Source organism: Mytilus californianus, unplaced genomic scaffold (assembly GCF_021869535.1).
Source record: "Mytilus californianus isolate M0D057914Y unplaced genomic scaffold, xbMytCali1.0.p SCAF_1, whole genome shotgun sequence".
NCBI lineage: Eukaryota > Metazoa > Mollusca > Bivalvia > Mytilida > Mytilidae > Mytilus > Mytilus californianus.
In genome coordinates, this window is record NW_026262581.1 from 79,861,367 (window position 1) to 79,888,665 (window position 27,299).

Sequence of the window (27,299 nt, forward strand, 5' to 3'; positions counted from 1 at the left end):
ATGGACGTACAGACAGAGGTAAAACAGTATACCCTCAATTTTTTAAAGCAGGTGTATAAAAAGGGATGCTCCATAAAACATGCGGAGTAATGAAGGGACCCAGGGAAGCACATAATGAATGGATGTCGTATACTTTTTGCAGTGTAGTGAAAATGTAAACTAATGTCTGAAATTCCCTCTATAGATGGTAGCTCCATTTTCAAAGGGTCTTCATTGGGTACCATGTATGTTTTAACAGAACAGCCTCAAGAATCTATCTTTTACTAATTTGACTCAAAAAACTTTTTCACTTAGCTGCTTTTACTCTCTGAAGCTAATATTAATTAATTTGTGCTTTTTATTGATCAATTCTTACTTTTAGCTTGTTCCATCACTCTTTATCGTAAAGGTTAAATTTGGTTATGGGGGTATCAAAGTCAGAAGCCTTGTCCAGGTTTATTGCTACTTGTTAATTTTTAATATTTTGTATATACATCACATTTCAACCTACTTCTCATAGCAATGAACTTTATTTAGATGCCCTTCTTGAGCTAACTCACATACACCAACCCTTAAATACCATTTATTACAGCAGATTCCATTGAGTGTGTAGCCAAAGGTAATATCTTTGGTTAGCTTGCTTGTTAGCTGAACCGTGAAGTCATTATTAGGTCAGGTATACTACCCATCTTTCGAAGTAGCATAGTCCAACAGACAGATCGATTGGTTTTCTGTCGAACTAGTCTATTCTTAAAGTAGGGTAGTTTACCTACATGTAACCTAACAATGACTTCACAGTTCAGCTAACAAGCAAGCTAACCAAAGATATTACCTTTGGCTACACACTCAATGGAATCTGCTGTAATGCAAATTACAATACTCCATCTCTGTATACATGTACACAACATTATGCATATTCTGCAACTAAAAACATGTAAATTGTTTGAAATTGTCCTAAAATTCTGGAAATATCCTTAAATTGACTGAAAATAAGTCAATACTTAAAGTACACTTGTTTTATAGTAAAACTTAACAATTCAAGTATATAAAACATATTAAACCTTTTTTTCAAATTTGAAGTTTCATAGGACTTTAATTAACTGATTAATAACATTACCTTGGTGGCTTGTCTCCACCTCCAAATCCTAGAAAAGTATATAAATATTTATGTTATGCTATGTAACAATGTCTTTTCTATGCCATCAAATAATTGATTGCAAGTTGTTTCCAATTCTTAAGACTATAACAGATAAGATTGACTGTTTTCTATCAACAATATTTTCCCTGATGCTTAATCTCATTTTATTTCTCAGAATATAAAGCCCCTAACATATGTTTACAGTAATCCAATCAGACCTGAACAATTTTCACCCTCAATTATAAGAAAAAAAATATTCTCGGCTTGAAATACTCATATGTCAACAATGTAGCATCTTCCTGAATGGAAAAGACTGTATACAGATTTAAAGTTAGTGTTTTGTAACAAAATAAAATTGAAAGGCAGACTGAACCCATTCCCCCCATGGATGTTACCATAAACAGACATGTATTATTTTGGGGCTGAAATTATTTAAACAGGTTAAGCTAAACCATGTTAACTGACTGAACAATGCTTCTGATCTTTTAATTAAACTATACTAAAACATTTGTCAAAATAAAATATTTCTAATAAAAGTGCAAACAAAACATTAATTAAACTATACTGATCCAAGCGGGGATTTTTTTGCAAAAAATATTATAATAAAATGCTCCGCAGGGCGCAGCTTGATACGACCGCAGATGTCGAACCCTGAACAGTTGGGGCAAGTATGGACACAACATTCAAGCTTGATACAGCTTTGCATTTGGATTGTGATTAAATATTTGACACAGCATAGGTTTCTGACACAGAATGAATGTGGTCTAAGAACTTAAAAAATTTAAATTGGACATTCACCTATTATGGTCCAATATCCAAAATCTAAATACATGGTTAGATTCAGCATATCAAAGAACCCCAAGAATTCAATTTTTGATGAAATCAAACAAAGTTTAATTTTGGACCCTTTTGACCTCAATGTGGACAAAGTTGATAACGGGGCCCAAAAATCAAAATACATGTTTAGATTCAGCATATCAAAGAACCCTAAGAATTCAATTTTTGTTAAAATCAAACTAAGTTTAATTTTGGACCCTTTGGACCTTAATGTAGACCAATTTGAAAATGGAACCAAAAATTAAGAATCTAAATACACGGTTAGATTTGGCATATCAAAGAACCCCAATAATTCAATTTTTGATGAAATCAAACAAAGTTTAATTTTGGACCCTTTGGACCAATTTAAAAACAAGGCCCAAAATCCAAAAACTAAATACACGGTTAGATTCAGCATATTAAAGAACCCCAAGAATTCAAGAATAAAACCCCATTGAAATTGATCAAGAAATAAGCAATTTTTACGAAGTATCTATTTTGCACAATACTGTGCAATTAAATATTTCTTGCTATTGCGTAATACTGTGCAATTGAAGATTTCTTGCTATTGTGCAATACTGTTCAATTGAAAATTTCTTGCTACTGCACAATACTTATTATATAATAATTTACACATCCTGTTTGGTGTGTATCTCCTACCATATCATTATTATTTGCTTTTAAATATAAATCAGAAATAACCAACTTAAAATGGAAAATTTTAAAAGAAAAAAAAAAGGAAAAAAAAAAAAAGGAAACCCCCCCCCCCCCCCAAATTTTTTGAACCCCCTTATGATTCATCACCCCCAAACTCAATCCCAGCCTTCCCTTTGTGGTATGGTACCTTGCAGTACAATTTCAGAGAGATCTATACACTTGAACACAAGTTATTGTCTGGAAACTAGAAAAATGTGTTTTTTGGCCCCAAATTCCTAAACGTTTAGGGCAATTACCCCCAAACTCAAACCCAGCTTTTCCTTTGAGATATGGAACCTTGTAGTACAATTTCAGAAAGATCCATACACTTACACACAAGTTATTGTCCTGAAACTAGAATAAAATGCTCCGCAGGGCGCAGCTTGATACGACCGCAGAGGTCGAACCCTGAACAGTTGGGGGGAAGTATGGACACAACATTCAAGCTTGATACAGCTTTGGATTTGGATTGTGATTAAATATTTGACACAGCATAGGTTTCTAACACAGATTGAATGTGGTCTAAGAACTTAAAAATTTTAAATTGGACATTCACCTATTATGGTCCAATATCCAAAATCTAAATACATGGTTAGATTCAGCATATCAAAGAACCCCAAGAATTCAATTTTTGATGAAATCAAACAAAGTTTAATTTCGGACCCTTTTGACCTCAATGTGGACAAAGTTGATAACGGGGCCCAAAAATCAAAAATCTAAATACATGGTTAGATTCAGCATATCAAAGAACCCCATATATTCAATTTTTGTTGAAATCAAACAAAGTTTAATTTTGGACCCCGATTTGGACCAACTTGAAAACTGGGCCCATAATCAAAAATCTAAATACATGTTTAGATTCAGCATATCAAAGAACCCTAAGAATTCAATTTTTGTTAAAATCAAACTAAGTTTAATTTTGGACCCTTTGGACCTTAATGTAGACCAATTTGAAAACGGAACCAAAAATTAAGAATCTAAATACATGGTTAGATTCGGCATATCAAAGAACCCCAATAATTCAATTTTTGATGAAATCAAACAAAGTTTAATTTTGGACCCTTTTGACCTCAATGTGGACAAAGTTGATAACGGGGCCCAAAAATCAAAAATCTAAATACATGGTTAGATTCAGCATATCAAAGAACCCCATATATTCAATTTTTGTTGAAATCAAACAAAGTTTAATTTTGGACCCCGATTTGGACCAACTTGAAAACTGGGCCCATAATCAAAAATCTAAATATATGTTTAGATTCAGCATATCAAAGAACCCTAAGAATTCAATTTTTGTTAAAATCAAACTAAGTTTAATTTTGGACCCTTTGGACCTTAATGTAGACCAATTTGAAAACGGAACCAAAATTTAAGAATCTAAATACACAGTTAGATTCGGCATATCAAAGAACCCCAATAATTCAATTTTTGATGAAATCAAACAAAGTTTAATTTTGGACCCTTTGGACCTCAATGTGGACCAATTTAAAAACGGGGCCCAAAATCCAAAAACTAAATACACGGTTATATTCAGCATATTAAAGAACCCCATGAAATCAAGAATAAAACCCCATTGAAATTGGTCAAGAAATAAGCAATTTATAGGAAGTATCTTCTTTTGCACAATCCTGTGCTATTAAATATTTCTTGCTATTGCGCAATACTGTACAATTGACAATTTCTTGCTATTGCGCAATATTGTGCTATTGGATATTTCTTGCTATTGCGCAATACTGTGCAATTGAAGATTTCTTGCTATTGCGCAATACTGTGCAATTGAAGATTTCTTGCTATTGTGCAATACTGTGCAATTGAAAATTTCTTGCTATTGCATAATACTTATTATATAATAATTTACACATCCTGTTTGGTGTGTATCTCCTACCATATCATTATTATTTGATTTTAAATATAAATCAGAAATAACCAACTTAAAATGGAAAATTTTAAAAGAAACAAAAAAGGAAAAAAAAATAAATCCCCCCCCAAAATTTTTTCAACCCCCATTATGATTCATCACCCCCAAACTCAATCCCAGCCTTCCCTTTGTGGTATGGTACCTTGCAGTACAATTTCAGAGAGATCCATACACTTGAACACAAGTTATTGTCTGGAAACTAGAAAAAAATGTGTTTTTTGGCCCCTTTTTGGCCCCAAATTCCTAAACGTTTAGGGCAATTACCCCCAAACTCAAACCCAGCTTTCCCTTTGTGATATGGAACCTTGTAGTACAATTTCAGAAAGATCCATACACTTACACACAAGTTATTGTCATGAAACTAGAAAAATGCTTGTTTTTTGCCCCTTTTTTGGCCCCTAATTCCTAAAATTTGGAGGCAATTACCCCCAAAATCAATCCCAGCATTCCTTTAGTGATATGGAACCTTGTGGTACAATGTCAGAGAGATCCATACACTAACACACAAGTTATGTCTGGAAGTTACAAAAATGCTTATTTTTGGCCCCTTTTTGGCCCCTAATTCCTTTACTGTTATTACCATAACCCCCAAAATCAATCCCAACCTTCCTTTTGTGGTATTGAACCTTGTGGTAAAATTTCATAAAGATCCATTCACTTAAACTAAAGTTAGAGTGCGAAAACCAATGTGTCTTCGGACGACGCTGGACGACGACAACGCCAACGTCATACCAATATACGACCACAAAAATTTTTTTGCGGTCGCATAAAAATGCTTGTTTTTGGCCCTTTTTTCCTAAAATTTTGAGGCAATTACCCCCAAAATCAATTAGAGCCTTCCCTTTGTGATATGGAACCTTGTGGTACAATGTCAGAGAGATCCATACACTAACACACAAGTTATTGTCTGGAAGTTACAAAAATGCTTATTTGTGGCCCCTTTTTGGCCCCTATTTCCTTAACTGTTGGTACCATAACCCCCAAAATCAATCCCAACCTTCCTTTCGTGGTATTGAACCTTATGGTAAAATTTCATGGAGATCCATTCACTAAAACTAAAGTTAGAGTGCCAAAACCAATGTGTCTTCGGACGACGACGCCAACGTCATACCAATATACCACCAAAAAATTTCAATTTTTGCGGTCGTATAAAAATTGTTCATGATAATTTTTATTGTGAAACAAACATGCAGATTTCTAATATTGATGAGGTTGACTTCCATTGTAAAGTGTATAAACAGACCTCCTCCAAAACCAGATTTGGATCCTCCATCAGTACCACCTCCTCCAAACCCCCCTTTGCTGCCGAATCCACCATCTCCTCCACCTCTTTTTCCTCCAAATCCCCCACCACCAAATCCACTTTTGGTGTCACCATTTTGAGAACCAAAGCCACCAGGCTTTCCTCCAAAGGCAGGAGGTTTAGATATGCTCATTTCCTTTACTCCTTCTGTTGCATCAGAAAACCCATTCACTTGTGCTTGTGTAGAAAAGCCTTCACGAAGAACTCCACGACCAAATCCTATATGACAGGTAGGAAATACTTGAAAATTATTATGATCAAACAAAGATATGCATGTTTAAAATTACCCTAAAGAATGGCATTCATAACACAAAAATCTATAAACTTTGGCCACCGAGTGTATAAGTTTTACATGTATTTATTATTGCATGAAGCATTTGATTTTAGCCTCTATTACAGCACAAAAAATTATTTCAACAAGGTTTGCACGTTCGTATTATTGGAGCATGAACATAATTTTATGTATAGGCTTCTGATTTGAAATCTAGGAATACAATACAATTAACCTTAACCCTTTCACCGATAGCAGCCCTGACAAGTTACTATGAGACAATGGCTTCCCTGGCTATTGTGACACAAGAGGGAGAACTTATCTGTAGTTATTTATGTCTTTATTTTATTCACTTAACCATGGACAGTTTTGTTTATGTTTTAATAATTTATATGTCAGAAAAAAATCAAATCTGTTATTTTACAGCATTGAAAAAATCGTTAATTTTTAACCCTAAAGTTTGAAAATTTACGACGTTGTACAAATTCCTTACACTGAACGATGTCCATATTAAGTGTTTCTGTACATAAAACAGCATTTTATGTCAAAATAGTATATTAGTTTGGCTTCAATTCTTCCAAAAATAAACTGCTTCGCTGAGTGCAGCTTGATACGCCCACAGAGGTACAACCCTGAACAGTTGGGGCAAAAATGGACACAATATTCAAGCTTGATACAGGTCTGAATTTGGATTGTAATTAAATATTTGACATATTATAGGTTTCTGAATAAATCTAGTCAAAGAACTTGAAACTGGTTATATGAATTGAATTTATATTCAATTAAAGATTTCTTGCTGTTGTGTAATACACTGTGCTGTTGCGCAATACTTAGTAAATCTGTTTTCAGACTATAAACAAATAAAGTTCAATTCATTCTCAATGTCATATTAGAAATTAATGAAAATCAAAAGGGAGCTTACATCAATATATATGAACAATTTACCAAAGTTTCATGAGAATTGCTGACAGCATTTTTGAGTTATTGTCTGAAAACTGGAAAATCCCCCCTTTTTTAATGAATAAAACCCCATAACTCAGAAATGTAAAATGTAAACTTTATAAAATTCTAAACGGAGCTTACATCAATAGATATAAACAATTCACCAAAGTTTCATGAGACCTGCTGAAAGCATTTTTGAGTTTTTGTCCAAAAACTGGAAAATCCCCGCAGCTTGATAAGCCCACAGAGGTACAACCCTGAACAGTTGGGGCAAAAATGGACACAATATTCAAGCTTGATACAGGTCTGAATTTGGATTGTAATTAAATATTTGACATATTATAGGTTTCTGAATAAATCTAGTCAAAGAACTTGAAACTGGTTATATGAATTGAATTTATATTCAATTAAAGATTTCTTGCTGTTGTGTAATACACTGTGCTGTTGCGCAATACTTAGTAAATCTGTTTTCAGACTATAAACAAATAAAGTTCAATTCATTCTCAATGTCATATTAGAAATTTATGAAAATCAAAAGGGAGCTTACATCAATATATATAAACAATTTACCAAAGTTTCATGAGAATTGCTGACAGCATTTTTGAGTTATTGTCTGAAAACTGGAAAATCCCCCCTTTTTTAATGAATAAAACCCCACAACTCAGAAATGTAAAATGCAAATTTATAAAATTCTAAACGGAGCTTACATCAATAGATATAAACAATTCACCAAAGTTTCATGAGAACTGCTGAAAGCATTTTTGAGTTTTTGTCCAAAAACTGGAAAATCCCCTTTTTTTCTGAATAAAACCCTGTAACTAGGAAACATAAAATCTAAAATTTATAAAAATCAAAAGGGAGCTCATGTCAATTGATATAAACAATTCACCACAATTTCTTGAATGTTAGTGAAAGCATTCTTGAGTTATTGTCCGAAAACTGGAAAATCCCCCTTTTTTTAATGAATAAAACCCCATAACTCAGAAACGTAAAATCTAAAATTTATAAAAAACGAAAGGGAGCTCACGTTAATAGATATAAACAATTCACCAAAGTTTTATGCAAATTGGTTAAAGCGTTTTTGAGTAAATGTCCGACATGTTGACGACGGACGGACAGACGGACAGAGGTATACCATAATACGTCCCGTAAACGGGCGTATAAAAATGTTCCCTTACTTCAAATTCCAGTAAAATCCATAAATTTCTGTTGATTTTGACATGATTTTCAATAAATGGAAGCACCATGTTTACAATTTCATCCGGGCAACAAAGAAAGAAAGATAACTTGTGTGTTCGCAATGTTTTTCAGTAGGAAATATAAAAGAGCAATGTACTCCTTAGAAATTTCTTATCATTAAATGTTTCTAAATTCTATGATTAATTATAAGTGGGCTCATTTATGTCGATCATCAAAGTCAAAATTGGAACTAAAAGTTCTATGCTATTGAATATCCATGTAGTTATACCAAAATATTGTGTAAAATTTAAATTGGAGTTAATATCAGTGTTCCACCAAGGAACACAAAATTCTTTCAAAGCATATTCTTGTATCACAAGAACTCAATCTCACAATGAAACATTTGGTATGGTAAATTCCTTAAGTAAACTGTTTATAAAATAAATCACACATTTTCACTGTACATGCCCAACTTGGTTATACTAAACTTGTTATATAGATATGATAAATCATATTTAACAATGTTCCATCATAGTGAATACTAGTTTGATAATTTTTTAATTCATGCTTCACATCTTATTTTTATATTGTCTGACTTATTTTTATCATGCTGATAAGTCAGGAAATAATTTTGTTTTAGGCAGTTTTTAAAAATCAATTTTATTACTTTTTTCCTGTTTTGTGAACATTTATTAGGGGTACTGTTGATTAAGTAATTAACATTTGACACCTGTTATCCATAGGTAATGCCCAAGTAATCTAGTCACTTGTAGTTCTATTTACTGTTAAAAATTTGTATGGGTTCCGTGGAACCCAGTGTCTCGCCTACTTTTGCTGTTAGTCGCAGGCTCAACAAAAATGGGGAAAAAATTATTAAAAATTTTCCTCTAGATACTATCTTTTGATTGTAAGAAGTTCTGTTCAAGTTTGGTAAAAATCCAAGCAGGTTTATGAATCTAATAAATGTTTTAAAACTTAAACTGCAGACTGTACGTAATGTTAACTGGAATAAAAGTCCATTTATAAGTAATATGGGTAATAATTTGGTATTCGGCCTTTGGTTTCTTTTTTTTTAAGTTCTAAAACTTTTAACTTTTATTCTGTGGGTTGTGTTGGTGTGAGAATAGTATTAATGGAACAAGTGGGGTTTTCGAGCAAAAATTAATCCATTGTGATTCACCGTTTTCGTGACAGGAAACCAAACAGGAAACAAAACTTTATTTTCTTTATTTTGCACAATTTATTTCAAGACATAAATGAACACAATTACTAGTGTTACTTGCTTCATGTTAATATTTAAAATCTATTTTCAATGTTAAATTAAGGTTTTTTTTTAAATGCGACAGGAAACCATAAGAAACCGAAAGCATTTTTTTTAGTTTTATTTTATTGGAAAATCAGCTTAAAATAATCTGAACAGTAAACTTTTTCTTGATAATGTTACTTATAACTTTGGTTTTTAAATTTAGGACTGTTTTTGATAATTTTTTTCCAATAGACAATAAAAACTATGAGAATATAGAAACAAGGGTGTCACTAAAATAAATTATTTTTGGGCGCCAACTGATTTTGACTACCAATGTATTTTCTCTTGCTTTTTGTTATAATTCTTCACTATTATATGTAGCACATGTGCCTACTAACCCTTAGAAACCCAATGCAATGTGCTAGCTAGCTCTGTAACACAATTGCATGGTTTACACTTTGTGCTTATGCGTCACTAACCAGAAAATTCAAGCACTGTATAAACTGGGAGATCTAGCTAGTGCTACTTATCTTATATAATGTACTTTTCTATAAAGGGCTGTTCCAGAACTGAATGTATGGGGGTGTTGGAAGGCACTTTCTCAGCTCTCACTTTTGATTCAATTGGAAAGATGCAGGACATTTTAAATTTCTAAATTTTATTGAACACAAAACAAAATGTGATCCAACAAACATATTAATGTTTGGAATATCCAATATGTTAGTGATAAAAATAAAATTGAGAATGGAAATGGGGAATATGTCAAAGAGACAACAACCCGACCAAAGAGCAGACAACAGCCGAAGTCCACCAATGCAGCGAGAAAATCCCGCACCCAGAGGTGATCCTCAGCTGACCCCTAAATAAAATTGTGTGCTAGTTCAGTGAAAATGGATGTCTCACTAAACTCCAAAACATATAAATGAACTAAAATTAAATAAAATGCTCCGCTGGGGCGCAGCTTGATACAACCGCAGAGGTCGAACCCTGAACAGTTGGGGCAAGTATGGACACAACATTCAAGCTTGATACAGCACTGAATTTGGATTGTAATTAAATATTTGACACAGCATAGGTTTCTGACACAGAATAAATGTGGTCTAAGAACTTAAAAATTTTTAATTTATCTATTCAAACCATATCATTATTATTTGCTTTTATATATAAATCAGAAATAACCAATTTAAAATGGAAAATTTTAAAGAAAAAAAGGAAAAAAAAATCCCCCCCCCCCCAAATGATTCATTATCCCCAAACTCAATCCCAGCCTTCCCTTTGTGGTATGGTACCTTGCAGTACACATACATGTGATGGACTGTGAAACTAAGATCAGGAGTTTTGGAGATTAGGACTCAGATCAGATGTTTTTTATCGACATAAATTCTGTCGTAAATGTAACCGTGTGCTGTAGAAATTGTCTGTTAAAGTGTGTTTTCTTCAACTTTCCATCGGAATGTATTATGTTTATAGTACCTTTGTACTTATAAATTTTCTCTATCTTTTTAAACTTTCAACTTGTTCAATCTAACATTCTTCTTTTTCAGTATGTTCTTTAAATTTTTCAGGTCATATCTTTTTTTACCATTATTCATTGCAATCAGAACATTTGCTTATCTATCTGCAAGTAGATCTTTTATTTTTATCTTTATGCAAGTAGATTTTTAATGCATGATAAGTAACACATTCAAACTGCAGTCATGGGTCATAGTTATTATATAAATTTCAATTTAAGCCTTGAAAGGAAGTATAGAACCCTCAAATAATTTTCAAATTATTATTTTTTTATTTGTCCTAAAACATTTAAAATCATTTAATTACCATCCTTTTATGATTATTTGTTCAATTTATATTTTATTTATATTCTTTTAAAAATTTACATTATTTAAAGGAAAGTAACTTAAAACAGGGATAAATCAAGGGAAGTAACCCAACATTCATTTTAGATAAACAAAGTTTTATTACACAACGGCAGTTAGCCTGAGGTAAAAATCGTTTATTACCAGTACGTTTGACACCCAAGGTGACAAGTGAGGCCATATAATTATGCATTTTAATTGATTTACAGGTAAAATATAACTTCAGTAATGTCAGTTACACCAGATATGTTTGGCTGAAATTTTTCATTCATGAAATATTTCATACACGGGATTTTTTTGTCTTCAACGGGAGGTCGGGAGGAGACCCCTGAAAACGGGATTATTCTACTCCCGTCAGGAGGTTCACATGTATGAACTGTACAATTTCAGAGAGATCCATACACTTGAACACAAGTTATTGTCTGGAAATGCTTGTTTTTTGGCCCCAAATTCCTAAACATTTAGGGCAATTACCCCCAAACTCAAACCCAGCTTTCCCTTTGTGATATGGAACCTTGCAGTACAATTTCAGAAAGATCCATACACTTACACACAAGTTATTGTCCTGAAACTAGAAAAAATGCTTGTTTTTTTGCCCCTTTATGGCCCCTAATTCCTCAAATTTCTAGGGAATTATCCCCAATATCAATCCCAGCCTTCCCTTTGTGGTTTGGTACCTTGCAGTACAATTTCAGAGAGATCCATACACTTGAACACAAGTTATTGTCTGGAAACTAGAAAAATGCTTATTTTTGGCCCCTTTTTGGCCTCTTATTCCTAAACGTTGTGGGCAATTACCCCCAAAATCAATTCCAGCTTTCCCTTTGTGATATGGAACCTTGTAGTACAATTTCATAAAGATCCATACACTTACACACAAGTTATTGTCATGAAACTAGAAAAATGCTTGTTTTTTGCCCCTTTTTGGCCCCTAATTCCTAAAATTTGGAGGCAATTACCTCCAAAATCAATCCCAGCATTCCCTTTGTGATATGGAACCTTATGGTACAATGTCAGACAGATCCATACACTTACACACAAGTTATTGTCATGAAACTAGAAAAATGCTTGTTTTTTTCCCCTTTTTGGCCCCTAATTCCTAAAATTTGGAGGCAATTACCCCAAAAATCAATCCCAGCATTCCCTTTGTGATATGGAACCTTGTGGTACAATGTCAGAGAGATCCATACACTAACACACAAGTTATGTCTGGAAGTTACAAAAATGCTTATTTTTGGCCCCTTTTTGGCCCCTAATTCCTTAACTGTTGGTACCATAACCCCCAAAATCAATCCCCACCTTCCTTTTGTGGTATTGAACCTTATGGTAAAATTTCATAGAGATCCATTCACTTAAACTAAAGTTAGAGTGCGAAAACCAATGTGTATTCGGACGACGACGCCGGACGACGCCAACGTCATACCAATATACGACCACAAAATTTTTTTGCGGTCGTATAAAAATTTGTAAGGGTTCCCAGTGTCTCGCCTACTTTTCTGTTAATCGCAGGCTCAAAAAAAAATGAGGTAGTAAATCAATAAAAATATTCCTCTTGATACTATCTTCTGACTGTAAGAAGCTTCTGTCCAAGTTTGGTAAAAATCCAGGAGAGTTTATGAATCTAATAAATGTTTAAAAACTTTAACTGCAGACTGAATGTAATGTTAACTGGAAGAAAACAAAATTTCCTTCTAGATACTAGCATTTGATCATAAACAAGCTTCTGTCCAAGTTTGGTTCAAATCCAAAATAGTATAAGAAAGTTATTAAAATTTTAAAAACTTTAACCACAGAGTGAACATGTTGTTTCCTGGCAGAAAATGTAAGTCCATTTAAAAGTAAAATACGGAAAAACTGAATTTATTTTTTTACAAAATTTCCTTCTAGATACTAGCTTTTGATCATAAGCAAGCTTCTGTCCAAGTTTGGTACAAATCCAAAATAGTATAAGAAAGTTATTAAAATTTTAAAAACTTTAACCACAGAGTAAATATGTTGTTTCCTGGCAGAAAATGTAAGTCCATTTAAAAGTAAAATAAGGAAAAAAATGGATTTATTTTTTTTACAAAATTTACTTCTAGATACTATCTTATGATCATAAACAAGCTTCTGTCCAAGTTTGGTACAAACCCAGGATAGTTTAAGAAAGTTATTAAAATTTGAAAAACTTTAACCACAGAGTGAATGTAATATTTCCCGGCAGAAAAAGAAGTCCATTTTATAAGTAGAATACGGAGGAAAAAAAATGGAATTTTATTTTTACAAAATTTACTACTGGATACTATCTTATGATCATAAACAAGCTTCTGTCCAAGTTTGGTAGAAATCCAGGATAGTTTAAGAAAGTTATTAAAATTTCAAAAACTTAAACCACAGAGTGAATATTTGTGGACGCCGCCGACAGAATGTAGGATCGCCATGTCTCGCTTTTTCGACTAAAGTCGAAGGCTCGACAAAAACATACAAGACTAACAAAAGCCAGAGGCTCCTGACTTGGGACAGGCCCAAAAATGCAGCGGGGTTAAACATGTTTTGTGAGATCTCAACCCTCTCCTTTTACCTCCAGTCAATGTAGAAAAAAGAAACACATAGCAGGGGCGGATCCAGGATTTTGGAAAGGGGGGGGCGTAGTATTAAAGTTGGCTGAATTTTTTTTTGGATTTTTTTTTGGCTAAAAAACATAAAATAAGTGTAAAATGCATTTTATAGTTAAAGTGTAGGGTTGGTGCCGTATTCTCTCCATCAATTGTCTATTATGAAATGATTAGATGGATCCAAAGCTATGTACTAATTAATATATTTGATGTGGGATTTGTCAGTAAAAAATGGACATGGAAAATTCTCGTTTGTTGTATGGTTAGTTAGCATAACCTCACAGATTTCTTGTTGTAAACAAGATATACGGCTATTCAATGAAATTCACAATACGACCGACACGAAGAAAGACAAACAAGCAATTTTCATCCAAATGTTTGGTTGAAATGTTTCACCCAACAAGGGAAGTGAGGGGTTCCAAATCAACCAAAGGCTACGAATGAGTCGGAAATGACAATGAAGTTGTGAATGACGGTCGACACATGGAGACATATAGGCCACACACAGCAGGCTGGTTGCAGTCGGGCCTTGAAAAAAGTATTCAGTATATCAGTACGGCGAAACAGACATTCCGGTCAGATATGGGATTCACATGCATACCCCCCCCCCCCCCCTTCTCAAAAAAAAAATTACGCCCGTTTTTTATTCATCATGTTCATTTAATGCTAAATAATTCTGTTGAAAATATTTTTTCTAATAGGAAAAAAGTGGACAAGATTATTGTTTTCAATCCAGATACGGCCAGAATTTTTGTTTAAGGTAAAAATCAGGGTCATAATTTTTTCTCTAAAATATCTCAGACTGCCCCCTCAGATCAAATGGTCCATACCTTAGACTTTAAATCTATATCTAGAGCTTACTGACTGGGGATCACTATTCAGCAATGTTATTAATGGGCTGGGGCGTGTGGGGTTAAACATGTTTTCGTAGGTAAATAATATTGCTGTGGAACTTTTTTTTTTCATGAGAGTGTTATAGAGTATTACTTTCTGTTGGGTGGAATTGTGAAATACTTTGTCGCTTTGAAGGCGTCATGCTTGTCATCCTCAGCCTAAGCAATGTGTTACTGTAATTTGAATTTCAAAATGACTGAGTGACAATTTTTTCGACGAACTGGTCAACTCCACCGTAGAGAATCACATGACTTTGACATAATCAATAATATATTACAGTAAATACGAGCGAAAAATATCTTTATAAGTCAAGAATTGTCGCATAAAAATTAAATACATGGGAAATGACAAAGTTCACGAAGTCTAGTCTGATTAATCATTTTACAAAAAAAAAAAAAGTGTAAGCAAAAGGGGGGGCGTACGCCCTCTACGCCCCCTTCTGGATCCGCCACTGCATAGCAATACGCACAGTAAAACTCAGTTTAAAAGAAGTCCGAGTCCGATGTCAGAATAGGTAACAAAAGAAACTAAGCAAAATGACAATGATACATAAATGAACAAAGGACTACTAGCAGTTACTGACATGTAAGCTCCAAACCTCATTTAAACTGATTGAAAGATTAGGTCTTTATCATATGAAAATCAAGTACAATCCCTCCTGTTAGGGGTTTAGTATCATACCATCATAAAATATATGAGAAGAACATAACATTTATCATGCCAACAACTGGTTTTAGAATAAATGTGTTTATTTCCGATGCAAAGACCCTATGATTGAATCAATATTAATACCAAAATATGCCATCCTTAATGATTTTGATGTCCATTTTATCCACAGTATAAGTAGTATCTTGTAACGTCCACCCTGTCCCTGGCTTTTATTAAAATTGCATGTTTTTATATAAATTAGACTGTTGGTTTTCCCATTTGAATGGTTTAACACTAGTAATTTTTGGGGCCCTTTATAGCTTGCTGTTCGGTGTGAGACAAGGCTCCGTGTTGAAGACCGTACTTTGACCTATATTGGTTTACTTAAATAAATTTTGACTTGGATGGAGAGTTGTCTCATTGGCACTCATACCACATCTTCTTATATACAATAAAAGTTTGAATTGTTTTACATTTGTGATTTCAGGACCTTTTATAGCTGACTATGTGGTATGGGCTTTGCTCATTGTTGAAGGCCGTACAGTGACCTATAGCTCAGCTGTAAATTTCTGCGTCATTTGGTCTCTTGTGGAAAGTTGTCTAATTGGCAATCATACCACATCTTCTTTTTTATATAGACAAGATTTCATATACAAAACATTATTTTCGGTGTATAGAAATTCAATGAAATCCTATAATTGTTCACACCCATTCATTACAACTGCTGGAAAATTACAATTAAGTACCATGGATTACAGAAATATAACCAAAAACCTGATATACAAAAAAGAATAGCCCGGTTTATTTCACTCAATTTCTTTCCAAAATTTGTGACCACAAATATATAAATCTGATTAAAAAAAATTTTGGTAAGTTGTTATTGGGCTTGTTTCTCTAAAGGTCACAAGTTTGATTGTAACTTCTGATCATTCAATACAAATTATGACCGATCTTCAAAGTCACAAGTCCTTAGATTAAACAGAACCCTATAGTTCCTTTCAGCAAGGGCAACTGTAAAAAGCTTATTTTACATGTCAACATTAAAGTGACATGTTATTTCATGCAATGTTTTATCATGGCAAATTTGATATAGGTGAACATATTTTCAAAGCAAAATGTTACTTTTAAGTTGAAAAGAAAAGTGTTTTGATATATTTGCCATGCAGGCAGTGAACCGGCACTACTTACCTGAAGGGAAATAACACTTTTGAAAAGCTATGAAATTGTGACGCATACAACTGAACTGGATACAACATTGGCGGTTTCCATGTATTGATTTACAACTGGCATACTTATGCATTTAGATTTGCATCTCTGGTTAAAATCTGTCTTAAATGTAATAGTATTACTACAAAACTCCTAAATATGTGTTTGTTTTGAAAAAAATAGTGCAATTTATTCAGAAATTTCCATGTTTTCTTAAGTGATACAGGATACCATAATCGTTGTATCTTGATGTTTTAGCCAAAAAAATGTAATTATTGGTTTTAAAATTCCAGTTTTATACAATTAATTCCAATGTCAAATTCCTATTAATCCAGTAAAGTAAAAAAACTTTTAACTTGGAACTAAAATCTTATAGTAGGCATCATGTTATATTTGTGACCTGTACACCATCTACATGGTTTCCACATGTTAACCTTCTTTAGTGGGCTAAAATCGATAAAGTACTTCCTTTTAAGTCATGCATGGTAAAAGTTTACTTCTCCTTTGACAATATTATTGCATATTTGAAAAGTGTTTGCTGAATATTATTAAAATTAAAATAAATGTGGATAGTGTCCACATGTGGACACAGATGATGCCCCCGCTTGCATATCATATAGTTATAAAGGGACATAACTGAAGAACAGTAAAAGTGACGCTACCCAAATTTGAACTTGATCTGAGTTTTGTGTGTAAGTCTCATAACATTTGGTTGAGGCTAACTTAAGTAGAGAACAGAAACTAAAAATTCAGCAATTTTTCTATTTATAAAGGGGCATAACTCAATAATGGTTAAAGTGACACTACCCAAATTCAACTTGATCTGTGTTTTATCAGTAGAAGTCAAAATTAAACATTGCATTGTATAAAGCATTCATTGTAGTTGATTCAACTATAATCATGGACAAAGGAAGATAACTCCAATTTTAAAAATAACTTGATATTTAGAAGAAAATAAAAATTTTGCAAATTTTTCCATTTATAAAGGGGCATAACTCTAGAACGGTTGAAGTGATACCACCAAAATTCAAACTTGATCTGTGTTTTGTGGTAATAAGCATTGTGTAGAAGTTTCATAACATTTGGTTGAGGCAAACTTAAGTTAGAGAACGGAAACTAAACATTTTGCAATTTTTCCATTATTAAAGGGGCATAACTCTAGAACGGTTAAGTGATGCCACCAAAATTCATACTTGATCTGTGTTTTGTGGTAATAAGCCTTGTGTATAAGTTTCATAACATTTGGTTGAGGCAAACTTGTTAGAGAACGGAAACTAAAAATTTTGCAATTTTTCCATTTATAAAGGGGCATAACTCTAGAACGGTTAAAGTGACTCCACCAAAATTCAAACTTGATCTGTGTTTTGTGGTAATAAGCATTGTGTATAAGTTTCATAACATTTGGTTGAGGCAAACTCAAGTTAGAGGACGGAAACCAATTTTGGGACGTACGGACGGACGTACGTTCGTACGTACGTACGTACAGACGGACAAGGGTAAAACTTAATGCCCCCATCGCTACGGCGGGGGCATAAAAAAATAAATTGTGACAAAGATACCAACTCTGTACATTCCAAGTGTAACGGTATATCAACATTCATTTTTTTAAAAATTATCTTCATTTACCTAAAATATCAAGTACAATTTACTGCTAAAGCAAAATCAATTCAACGAGCTTCAGCAGAATGATAAGAGACGTAATGGTATATGAATTCTCCAAGGAATCTTTTCATCGTTATCCGGAAACAAAGTGTGTTGTAACGTCCCTCGAATAAGAAATCGATTTTGTCAAGTCATTGGGCATTTATTTTCACTCAAGATAGTATGTAACATTATCAGTCTTCGAAATTAGCCACAAGTCCGACGGTCCTGGCCAGTAAAATCGGCCACGGACTTGTCAAATTTGTTGTTCAAAAGTCCGACTGGGCTTGTAGATTTATTGGTAGTTGGTACGCTCTTTGCGTCTTTGGTAATTAGTGATACCAATAAATCGGTTTCTATTTTGCGCTTTTTCACATGAATTAAACGTATTGCGATTAATACTGGATCGAGACATTGTATGAAATGAAAGATCATTGGTTTCCTTCCCCCTAACTTATATTCCCAAAATGTTTCTTCGGCAATGTACTGGCGGAGCTCGTCCAAGGAAGCCGTTTTAGCCCCCCGCCGATGAAAATGTAAGGAAGAGAAAGTACGACGCTACACGGTCGCGTCATTTCCTTTCCAGTTGGTTAGAAGGAAGTCCGTGGTTGATGTATGAGTTGAAAAACAAAATGTTCTGTTCATGGTGCACAGAACATAAAATGGATTCACAGTTTGTGACCCCAGGTAGTGACAACTTTAAACTGGATACTATTAAAATTCACGAGAAGAATAAGAGTCACAAATTTATTGCTCTAAATATGAGAAGCCTGCAGCTGAACCATCAGAGGCTGAAAAATGTTACAGCATTCTAGAGAAGGCACCTTCTTTCTAAATTTTTAAGAGAATAAAATTATTATAACAGCTACTTTTTACTCCAATTGTCAATGTTATTCCTATTTAATTTATCTTCAAAATATGACACTCAAAGCTCTCAGAATGTAGGATTTTGCATCTAATTTTTGCATGCCCCCAGACCCTCCTAGATGGTTCGCAGCGCTTCGCGCTGCTCAGCGGTGAAAATAATTTGTGTGTCTTGTAGAATTTTCTGGGGACTAGTAAAAATTTATGAACCACAAGTCATACTGACTTGCAGGTTGAAAAGTTAACTGTGAAGACTGCATTATGCACGTAGGAAAAATCATAGATCCCCGTCGCAATCTCTTTGAAAATTATATTTTCCTTTTTTAAACAATATGAAAACAGTCTACAGAATGTGCTTGCTACTATCCCGTTGAAAACAAAAACGATGTTTAGACCTAATATTTCATATACCCGGCAGTAAGCGCTTAATCACATGTTTGCCACATGTTTCACGTATGACCGGAAATGATTTTGGACTAAACGACAAAAACAATTTTAATAAATAAAATGTAAATAACTGGACTTCTGTTTCGTGTGAAATGTAACGCATAACGATAACGTCATTTTCTAACTTAATTATTACGAAGAACAAAACTAGAATGTAAATAATCACTGATTTACCTGTTTGAACATCTCGCGAGAGTTCATATTTGCATATTGTTATGAAGAATTCATTTACAATAAAGCAGACTACACCATCTAAAATTTGTGTTACGAAATTGGAAACCAAAGTAACGCTACTTTTCTTACAAATGCTACAAAAATAGTTATAGTTTTCGGCAATTTCTTCTGACTATTCTTTTTGATCGATGTTCTTTATTATTCGAAAGCAAAAGTTACGATTTTGCAGGCGACGATTATCTTTAAATCGGGCAGCGTTACGCACTTCGGAAGCGAAAATAACGCTAAGAAACGACATACAAAAGTGGCCGAATAATCTTAAATATTTGTTTATTTCAAGTTCTCTCTAGGGGAGATTAGAAAGCACCTATATTCTAATAGAAATAATAGCATTTGATGGTGGAGCAACAACTTCTCTCAACAAAATACAATATTTTATTACTTTTCTATCGTTATCGGAAACGGTCCCAATACCAAATTATTGCCCATATACGGAAAAACAGGAAATAAATTTCCTTCTAGATACTAGCTTTTGATCATAAACAAGCTTCTGTCCAAGTGTGGTACAAATCCAGGATAGTTTAAGAAAGTTATTAAAATTTTGAAAGCTTTAACCACGGAGTGAACATAATGTTAACTGGCAGAAAAACTAAGTCCATTTATAAGTAAAATACGGATAAACAGGAAATTTTTTTTAACAAAATTTACTTTAGAATACTATCTTATGATCACAAACAAGCTTCTGTCCAAGTGTAGTACAAATCCAGGATAGTTTAAGAAAGTTATTAAAATTTGAAAAACTTTAACCACAGAGTGAATGTTATGTTAACTGGCAGAAAAACTAAGTCCATATATGAGTAAAATACGGATAAACAGGATTTTTTTTTTACAAAATTTTCTTCTGGATACTATCTTATGATTATAAACAAGCTTCTGTCCAAGTTTGGTACAAATCCAGGATAGTTTAAGAAAGTTATTAAAATTTCAAAAACTTTATCCACAGATTGAATGTAATGTTAACTGACTGAAAAACTAAGTCCATTTATGAGTAAAATATGGATAAACAGGATTTTTTATTTACAAAATTTACTTCTGGATACTATCTTATGATCATAAACAAGCTTCTGTCCAAGTTTGGTTGAAATGCAGGATAGTTTAAGAAAGTTATTAAAATTTCAAAAACTTGAACCACAGAGTGAATATTTGTGAATGCCGCCGACGGAATGTAGGATCGCTGTGTCTCGCCTTTGCGACAAAAGTCGCAGGCTCGACAAAAATCAAACATTTTTAAAGAAAATTTATCTTGATTTATACATGTTAAAATAATTAATACAGCAATTCTAATATATACTGTGAATTTATTTTCATGGTTTTACACGAGTCTGCATACATGTACTAGCCAATACAAAATTAGTATTTCATCGACTGTTTAATTCACAGTTCACACATACCCAGGAAATCCACAAAATTTGCCCCCAAACCTTGTTTGTAATATTTTTCATTTAACCATTTCACCCTACATCTATTTAATACCACTTCAATGTTTACAGATTAAATGTCCCAAAAGGCATTCAATGCTTATAAAAATTGTACTTACCAGGTATAGGAGCTGATGTTGACCCTGGTGAGGTGGATCCTCTTCCAAACCTGTGAAATAAATGAACTGATATAACATTTCTTAATAGCAATATAAATTTAAAGTGTCATTGGCTAAGATTTTGACAGTTAAATTTAATTGAAGTTTTTTTTTCACACTTTCAAAAAAGAAATACTGAATACTAATTTACTATTACCAGTTACATGTAGGTTGGTTCAATTTTTATTCTATCTAAATTGGACCTGTATGCACATGGCATGAGATTTGACCCCAGTTGGAGATTGTAAACATGTCCTCGAAACATATTTTGTTAAGAAAATAATGTCATCTGAAAAGAGAAGGCAGCAGGAAGACATATTTTAACAACTTTACTCAAATAGCCTGAATCGCTCAAAAAGGCTCAGTACATCTCATCACCATGAGCCAAGATCTGGCATGTTTTTTTAGTGACTTCATTTTTTCACAAATTTTAGTACAATATATGAATGTATTAATTACTGCAAAATTCTGTCACTTACCCACCACGCCCAAAACCTCCTTGAGTCTAAAATAAAGAAAGAAGTATTAGATATCTTTTCAAATAATTCATACTTTCAGAAATGAAAGTGAAATTTAATACATTGTTTTCATAAGAATTCAGAGAAAAACAATTAAAAGATTTATAAACATCATCTTTTTTAAATTACAATCTGACAATCTCTACTTTAAAGTTAACCCAAGCACAAAGAATGTTACATTTGTATAAGAAAGTTGAATCAATATTTATATATAATGACTTACAAATTTGTTAGTAGTTAGCAGTTTAAGAGATCAAATAACAGTTATTCAAGTAGTACTTGCTACTGGAAATCTAGTGCAACTTCAAATTAAAATTATGTACGTGATTTTATATACCATATGACATACTGTGTATTCTATATATTTTTTTTTAGAGAAATGGAACTCATTTGTTAAAAAATATCAAAAATAAAAACCAGTTGCATATTTCCCAGTCTATTGTACTACCTGAAAATACAACAATTAAAACAACATGCAAGTGATTTAACTAGTGCTAGTCATGGACAAACCATGATTAAATTTTTGAAGATAAAATAAAATATCATGCAAAATTAACCTAAACTGTACATTAATCTATAATAAGACTTTCCATATACTTCTTATCACAAGTTCCATATAAATTGTCCAAAGAATATTTTTTTTTCAGACACTTTCTTAAATCTTATTTTTAATATTTCTTACATTAATCAGACTTAACTGTAGAAACACAACCTACTCAAATTCATTTACAAATACCTTCTGACCTTTCCCTTAAATTCCTTTCTGGAAGTAATCTAGACATGATCAGATATTTCTTCAATCTAGGGGTGCTTCAAATGGTTTAAGCAGTGTTCCTGTCTTCCAAAAATGGAATTTTAGGAAGTAGACAAGCAACCCAAAAATGTATTTTTTTCAAAATGCTTATAGTTGTTCAATGCCAGATTATTTATATAACAGTTTCCAAAAATATGAATTTATCATACATTTTTTTGTACTGAAGTGAATGGTAATGAGATGTTCCAAATGTTACTCAAAAGGACAAGATAGTTATGAAAGTTAAATAAGAAATACATATTCTTAAAACTTGTAGCTTAACCCTTGCATGCAATGAAGGTAAGCTGTTCTGTTTACTTGGAAATATGTTGCTGATGACCCACTGCCAACATCTAAGCATATATCTAAAGCTTAAATAAAGCAGATTAAGTCATAGAGCTGTTTGCTTGGCATCTTTGCAGACCTCTTGGTCAATCATTTCTATTTTGTATATGCAGTGTGTCAGTATGTAAGCATAGGCATTAGCTGTACTATTGCTTAAATTATGTCAACAGGGATAATAATAATAGGCCCTTTCATGGTTGGTACAGCCATAATGAATAAGGGGACGACTTTCATAATGGAGGTGAAAATGTTAAAATAAAATGTTCTGCTGGGCACAGAGGTCGAACCCTGAACAGTTGGGGCAAGTATGGACACAACATTCAAGCTTGATACAGCTCTGAATTTGGATTGTGATTAAATATTTGACACAGCATAGGTTTCCAACACAGAATGAATGTGGTCTAAGAACTTAAAATTTTTTAATTTACCTATTATGGTCCAATATCCAAAATCTAAATACATACACGGTTAGATTCAGCATATCAAACAACCCCAAGAATTCAATTTTTGTTAAAATCAATCTAAGTTTAATTTTGGACCCTTTGGACCTTAATGTAGACCAATTTGAAAACGGGACCAAAAATTAAGAATCTAAATACACGGTTAGATTCAGCATATCAAAGAACCCCAATATTTCAATTTTTGATGAAATCAAACCATATCATTATTATTTGCTTTTATATATAAATCAAAAATAACCAACTTAAAATGGAAGATTTTAAAGAAAAAAAAAATCCCCCCCCCCCAATTTATTGAACCCCCTTATGATTCATCACCCCAAAACTCAATCCCAGCCTTCCCTTTGTGGTATGGTACCTTGCAGTACAATTTCATAAAGATCCATACACTTACACACAAGTTATTGTCCTGAAACTAGAAAAATGCTTGTTTTTTGCCCCTTTTTGGCCCTTAACTCCTAAAATTTTGAGGCAATTACCCCATAAATCAATCCCAGCCTTCCCTTTGTGGCATGGTACATTGCAGTACAATTTCAGAGAGATCCATACATGTACACTTGAACACAAGTTATTGTCTGGAAACTAGAAAAATGCTCATTTTTGGCCCCTTATTCCTAAACATTTTGGGCAATTACCCCCAAACTCAATTCCAGCTTTCCCTTTGTGATATGGAACCGTGTAGTACAATTTCAAAAAGATCCATACACTTACACACAAGTTATTGTCATGAAACTAGAAAAATGCTTGTTTTTTGCCCCTTTTTTGGCCCATAATTCCTAAAATTTTGAGGCAATTACCCCCAAAATCAATTAGAGCCTTCCCTTTGTGATATGGAACCTTGTGGTACAATGTCAGAGAGATCCATACACTAACACAAGTTATTGTCATGAAACTAGAAAAATGCTTGTTTTTTGCCCCTTAATTCCTAAAATTTTGAGGCAATTACCCCCAAAATCAATTAGAGCCTTCCCTTTGTGATATGGAACCTTGTGGTACAATGTCAGAGAGATCCATACACTAACACAAGTTACTGTCTGGAAGTTACAAAAATGCTTATTTTTGCCCCTAATTCCTTAACTGTTGGTGCCATAACCACCAAAATCAATCCCAACCTTCCTTTTGTGGTATTGAACCCTATGGTAAAATTTCATAGAGATCCATTCACTTTAACTAAAGTTATTGTCCGGAAACTAAATGCGTCTTCGGACGACATGATAGCATTATACGACGCAAAAAAAATTTTGCGGTCGTATGAAAACATCTTTGATACACAACAGTTGCTTGGAATCATGCATAGGGTTTCCTCTAATTTCTTGCTATTTCCCCCTCCATCCACAAGATCTGCCCCCTATTCAATATGGCTGCCATAACCAGGAAGTAGCCTATTGCCACCAGCCACTTGCAAGGTTTTAATTACCTGACATAATTGGATTAAATTGATCAGTGTGTTGTGTTCTGCTATAGGCAATGAGTCATCTCATAACTAGAACTCGAAACCCACGGTTTATTCAGCTGTGCATGCGAATATGATGTTACTGGACCACAGTGCCTTTAATCCCAATCAGAATGCGATCAAAATTACATTAAGGAGAATGTTCTGCCAAAGGTTTATGATATAATTGATACAACAATGATTGACCAAGGTTTTCTTACTAACACTATGAACTATAAATGCTCTCGCACAAAATGAACAAAAAGATTGACTGCAGCTACCAGTTTTAAATGTTTAATGAAGTTTAAATTGATAAAATTAATGATGAAAAGGATAGTTAATGATTGAGCTCGTACTACAGAAAACACTATACATGTAGCTACAAGAAGCAAAAATAAAAATATGAGTTTGCACTGCATTCTACACGACATTCATCGAATGCAAAATACTTACACGGCCATTACTTGGTGGGATAACAATTTCGTCGTCCCAGGACTCCATTGTACTGATATAAGGTGTTTGTTAAAAAACTAACTAAACATGCAAATTCATCGCACTTGTAAAATTTCATTAACCACGTGTAAATAAAAAATATGGTCACATGAAGTTCAACAGTGAAAACAAACGAATGTTATAATTAGAACAGTGTAACATTTTCCTGCATGCCACTTTCAACTCTTTGAACAATATTAAAGTACTTCTACTGCTGTCATTGTTAATGTAAGTCAATTTTCTTCTTTTCAAACAGGGCTGTGTAGTCCCTTTCAACCCTTTCGTTCTGTCAGTTCCCTTGCCTTTCTTCCCGCTCTTACTCATGCGCAGATTAACTATTAAAGCGCACCTTCCGATGACTGAAGAGTGCTGTCCCCTGGCTTGTTACCTATATTTGTAAACGAATTTCTGCCAATGATGGCACACCTCCTATGAGGCTATCACATGCGAAGATATGACCTCCGACCTCATTTAATAGGATGATTGATCTTAAGGAAAAGATTTAAATTTGTTATGCGGAATGCCAACCCCCTTCAACAATGAGCAAAACCAATAATGTTTAGTATTTTTTTTAAATAAGCTAAACAAAACCCTGGGATAACAAAATATGAAACCATTCAAAAGAGAAAGGCAACACAATGTTTTGTTTGTCCTTGTGTTTTGTTATCATTTATACTGGTATTATAGAGTTCATATTTTTTTTCAAGTCATTTATTTTTATTGGCGTTTATTCCCTTATATATATACCTTAAAATTAATTGTTAGTCCACTCACCGTACACATGATTGAAAAGGGAGGATTGATCGAGATCTTAAAACTATACTAGCCCAATAAGCGACGTGTTCATGTGCCTATCCCTGCCAGAAACCTTTTAAGTGGTTGTCTTTTGTCAATCTTAATGTGCTTTTCTGTTTCTTGGGAAATATCATTGCTTAGGCACCATCTTTTGTGGCGGGATGGGTTTTTTCAGGAAAAATATTTTAAAAAAAAAAACATGCACGAAAACGAACTTTTTTCACTGAGAAATTGAAAATAAAGGATAAAGAAATGTTTTGAATAACCCGGATGTGTCCACAAAGATCAGATCTATCATGGTCTCAGTTAAACATTTCTGTCTGTATATATATATATATTTCTCTAATTCTTTGACAATTTATACCTTTCTGCACTCATTGTATAAAAAAAATTAATCAACGTGTGGTTGCCGGTGATCTCAGAAGATGATTGAATGAATTTAAGGGTCATAACCTTTATCAGCTCAAAATATGTTAACAGGTGTTAATGAAATTGACAACTTTGTGAAATGTGGAAGGCACTCGAAGGGGATTTTGGTTTAACAAAAAATGAAAATGTATTTTTTAATCATTAGAGAAACAGATTCTTACATAGTTACTCGTGAATTATCGGATTTATCCAATCTCGATAGTTAAATTATAAATTTTAAAGTCCTCGCCAAGGCTCAGACTTTAAAATTGATAATTTAACTATCTCGATTCGATAAATCCGATAATCCACTGGTATAGATCTAGGCAATTTAGATCTTCGAATATGATATGAACACCAGTATATTTTTCAGTATTGAAACTAAAAAGTATAGATGACTAATGTTTTTTGTCATCTTTCGTTATAACCCCAAAGGTTGGCTGAGGTATAGAAATATATTGTTCAATATTGAGGCTAAAATGTAAAGATGGCTATTGTTTTTGTCACCTTTCGTTATAACCCAAAATGATGGCTGAGGTATACATGGTATAGCAAAATGGTCCAGGATTTTAAAAAATGGGGTCCCATCAACAAGGTAGCACCAAGTTAGACT

The 27,299-nt window shown here is 33.3% G+C and overlaps 1 protein-coding gene across 3 annotated transcripts in view; it reads right to left on the bottom strand.

Moving 5' to 3' along the window:
- LOC127708177 (ATP-dependent RNA helicase DDX4-like) overlaps positions 1–25,829 on the bottom strand; it is a 57,322-nt gene extending 31,493 nt beyond the window's left edge. For 2 of the 3 annotated variants that reach the window (XM_052213041.1, XM_052213027.1), the window contains exons 1-5: positions 25,445–25,826; positions 21,925–21,950; positions 21,407–21,456; positions 5,788–6,066; positions 1,097–1,124 (exon numbers count right to left, since the gene is read on the bottom strand). In XM_052213041.1, coding sequence (XP_052069001.1) covers positions 1,097–1,124; positions 5,788–6,066; positions 21,407–21,456; positions 21,925–21,950; positions 25,445–25,492 — 431 coding nt within the window. In that variant the 5' untranslated portion in view covers positions 25,493–25,826. Of the gene's footprint in view, positions 1–1,096; positions 1,125–5,787; positions 6,067–21,406; positions 21,457–21,924; positions 21,951–25,444 lie in introns of all 3 variants that reach the window. The other variant, XM_052213033.1, reaches the window with a different exon arrangement.
- Between the last annotated feature and the right edge of the window lie 1,470 nt (positions 25,830–27,299).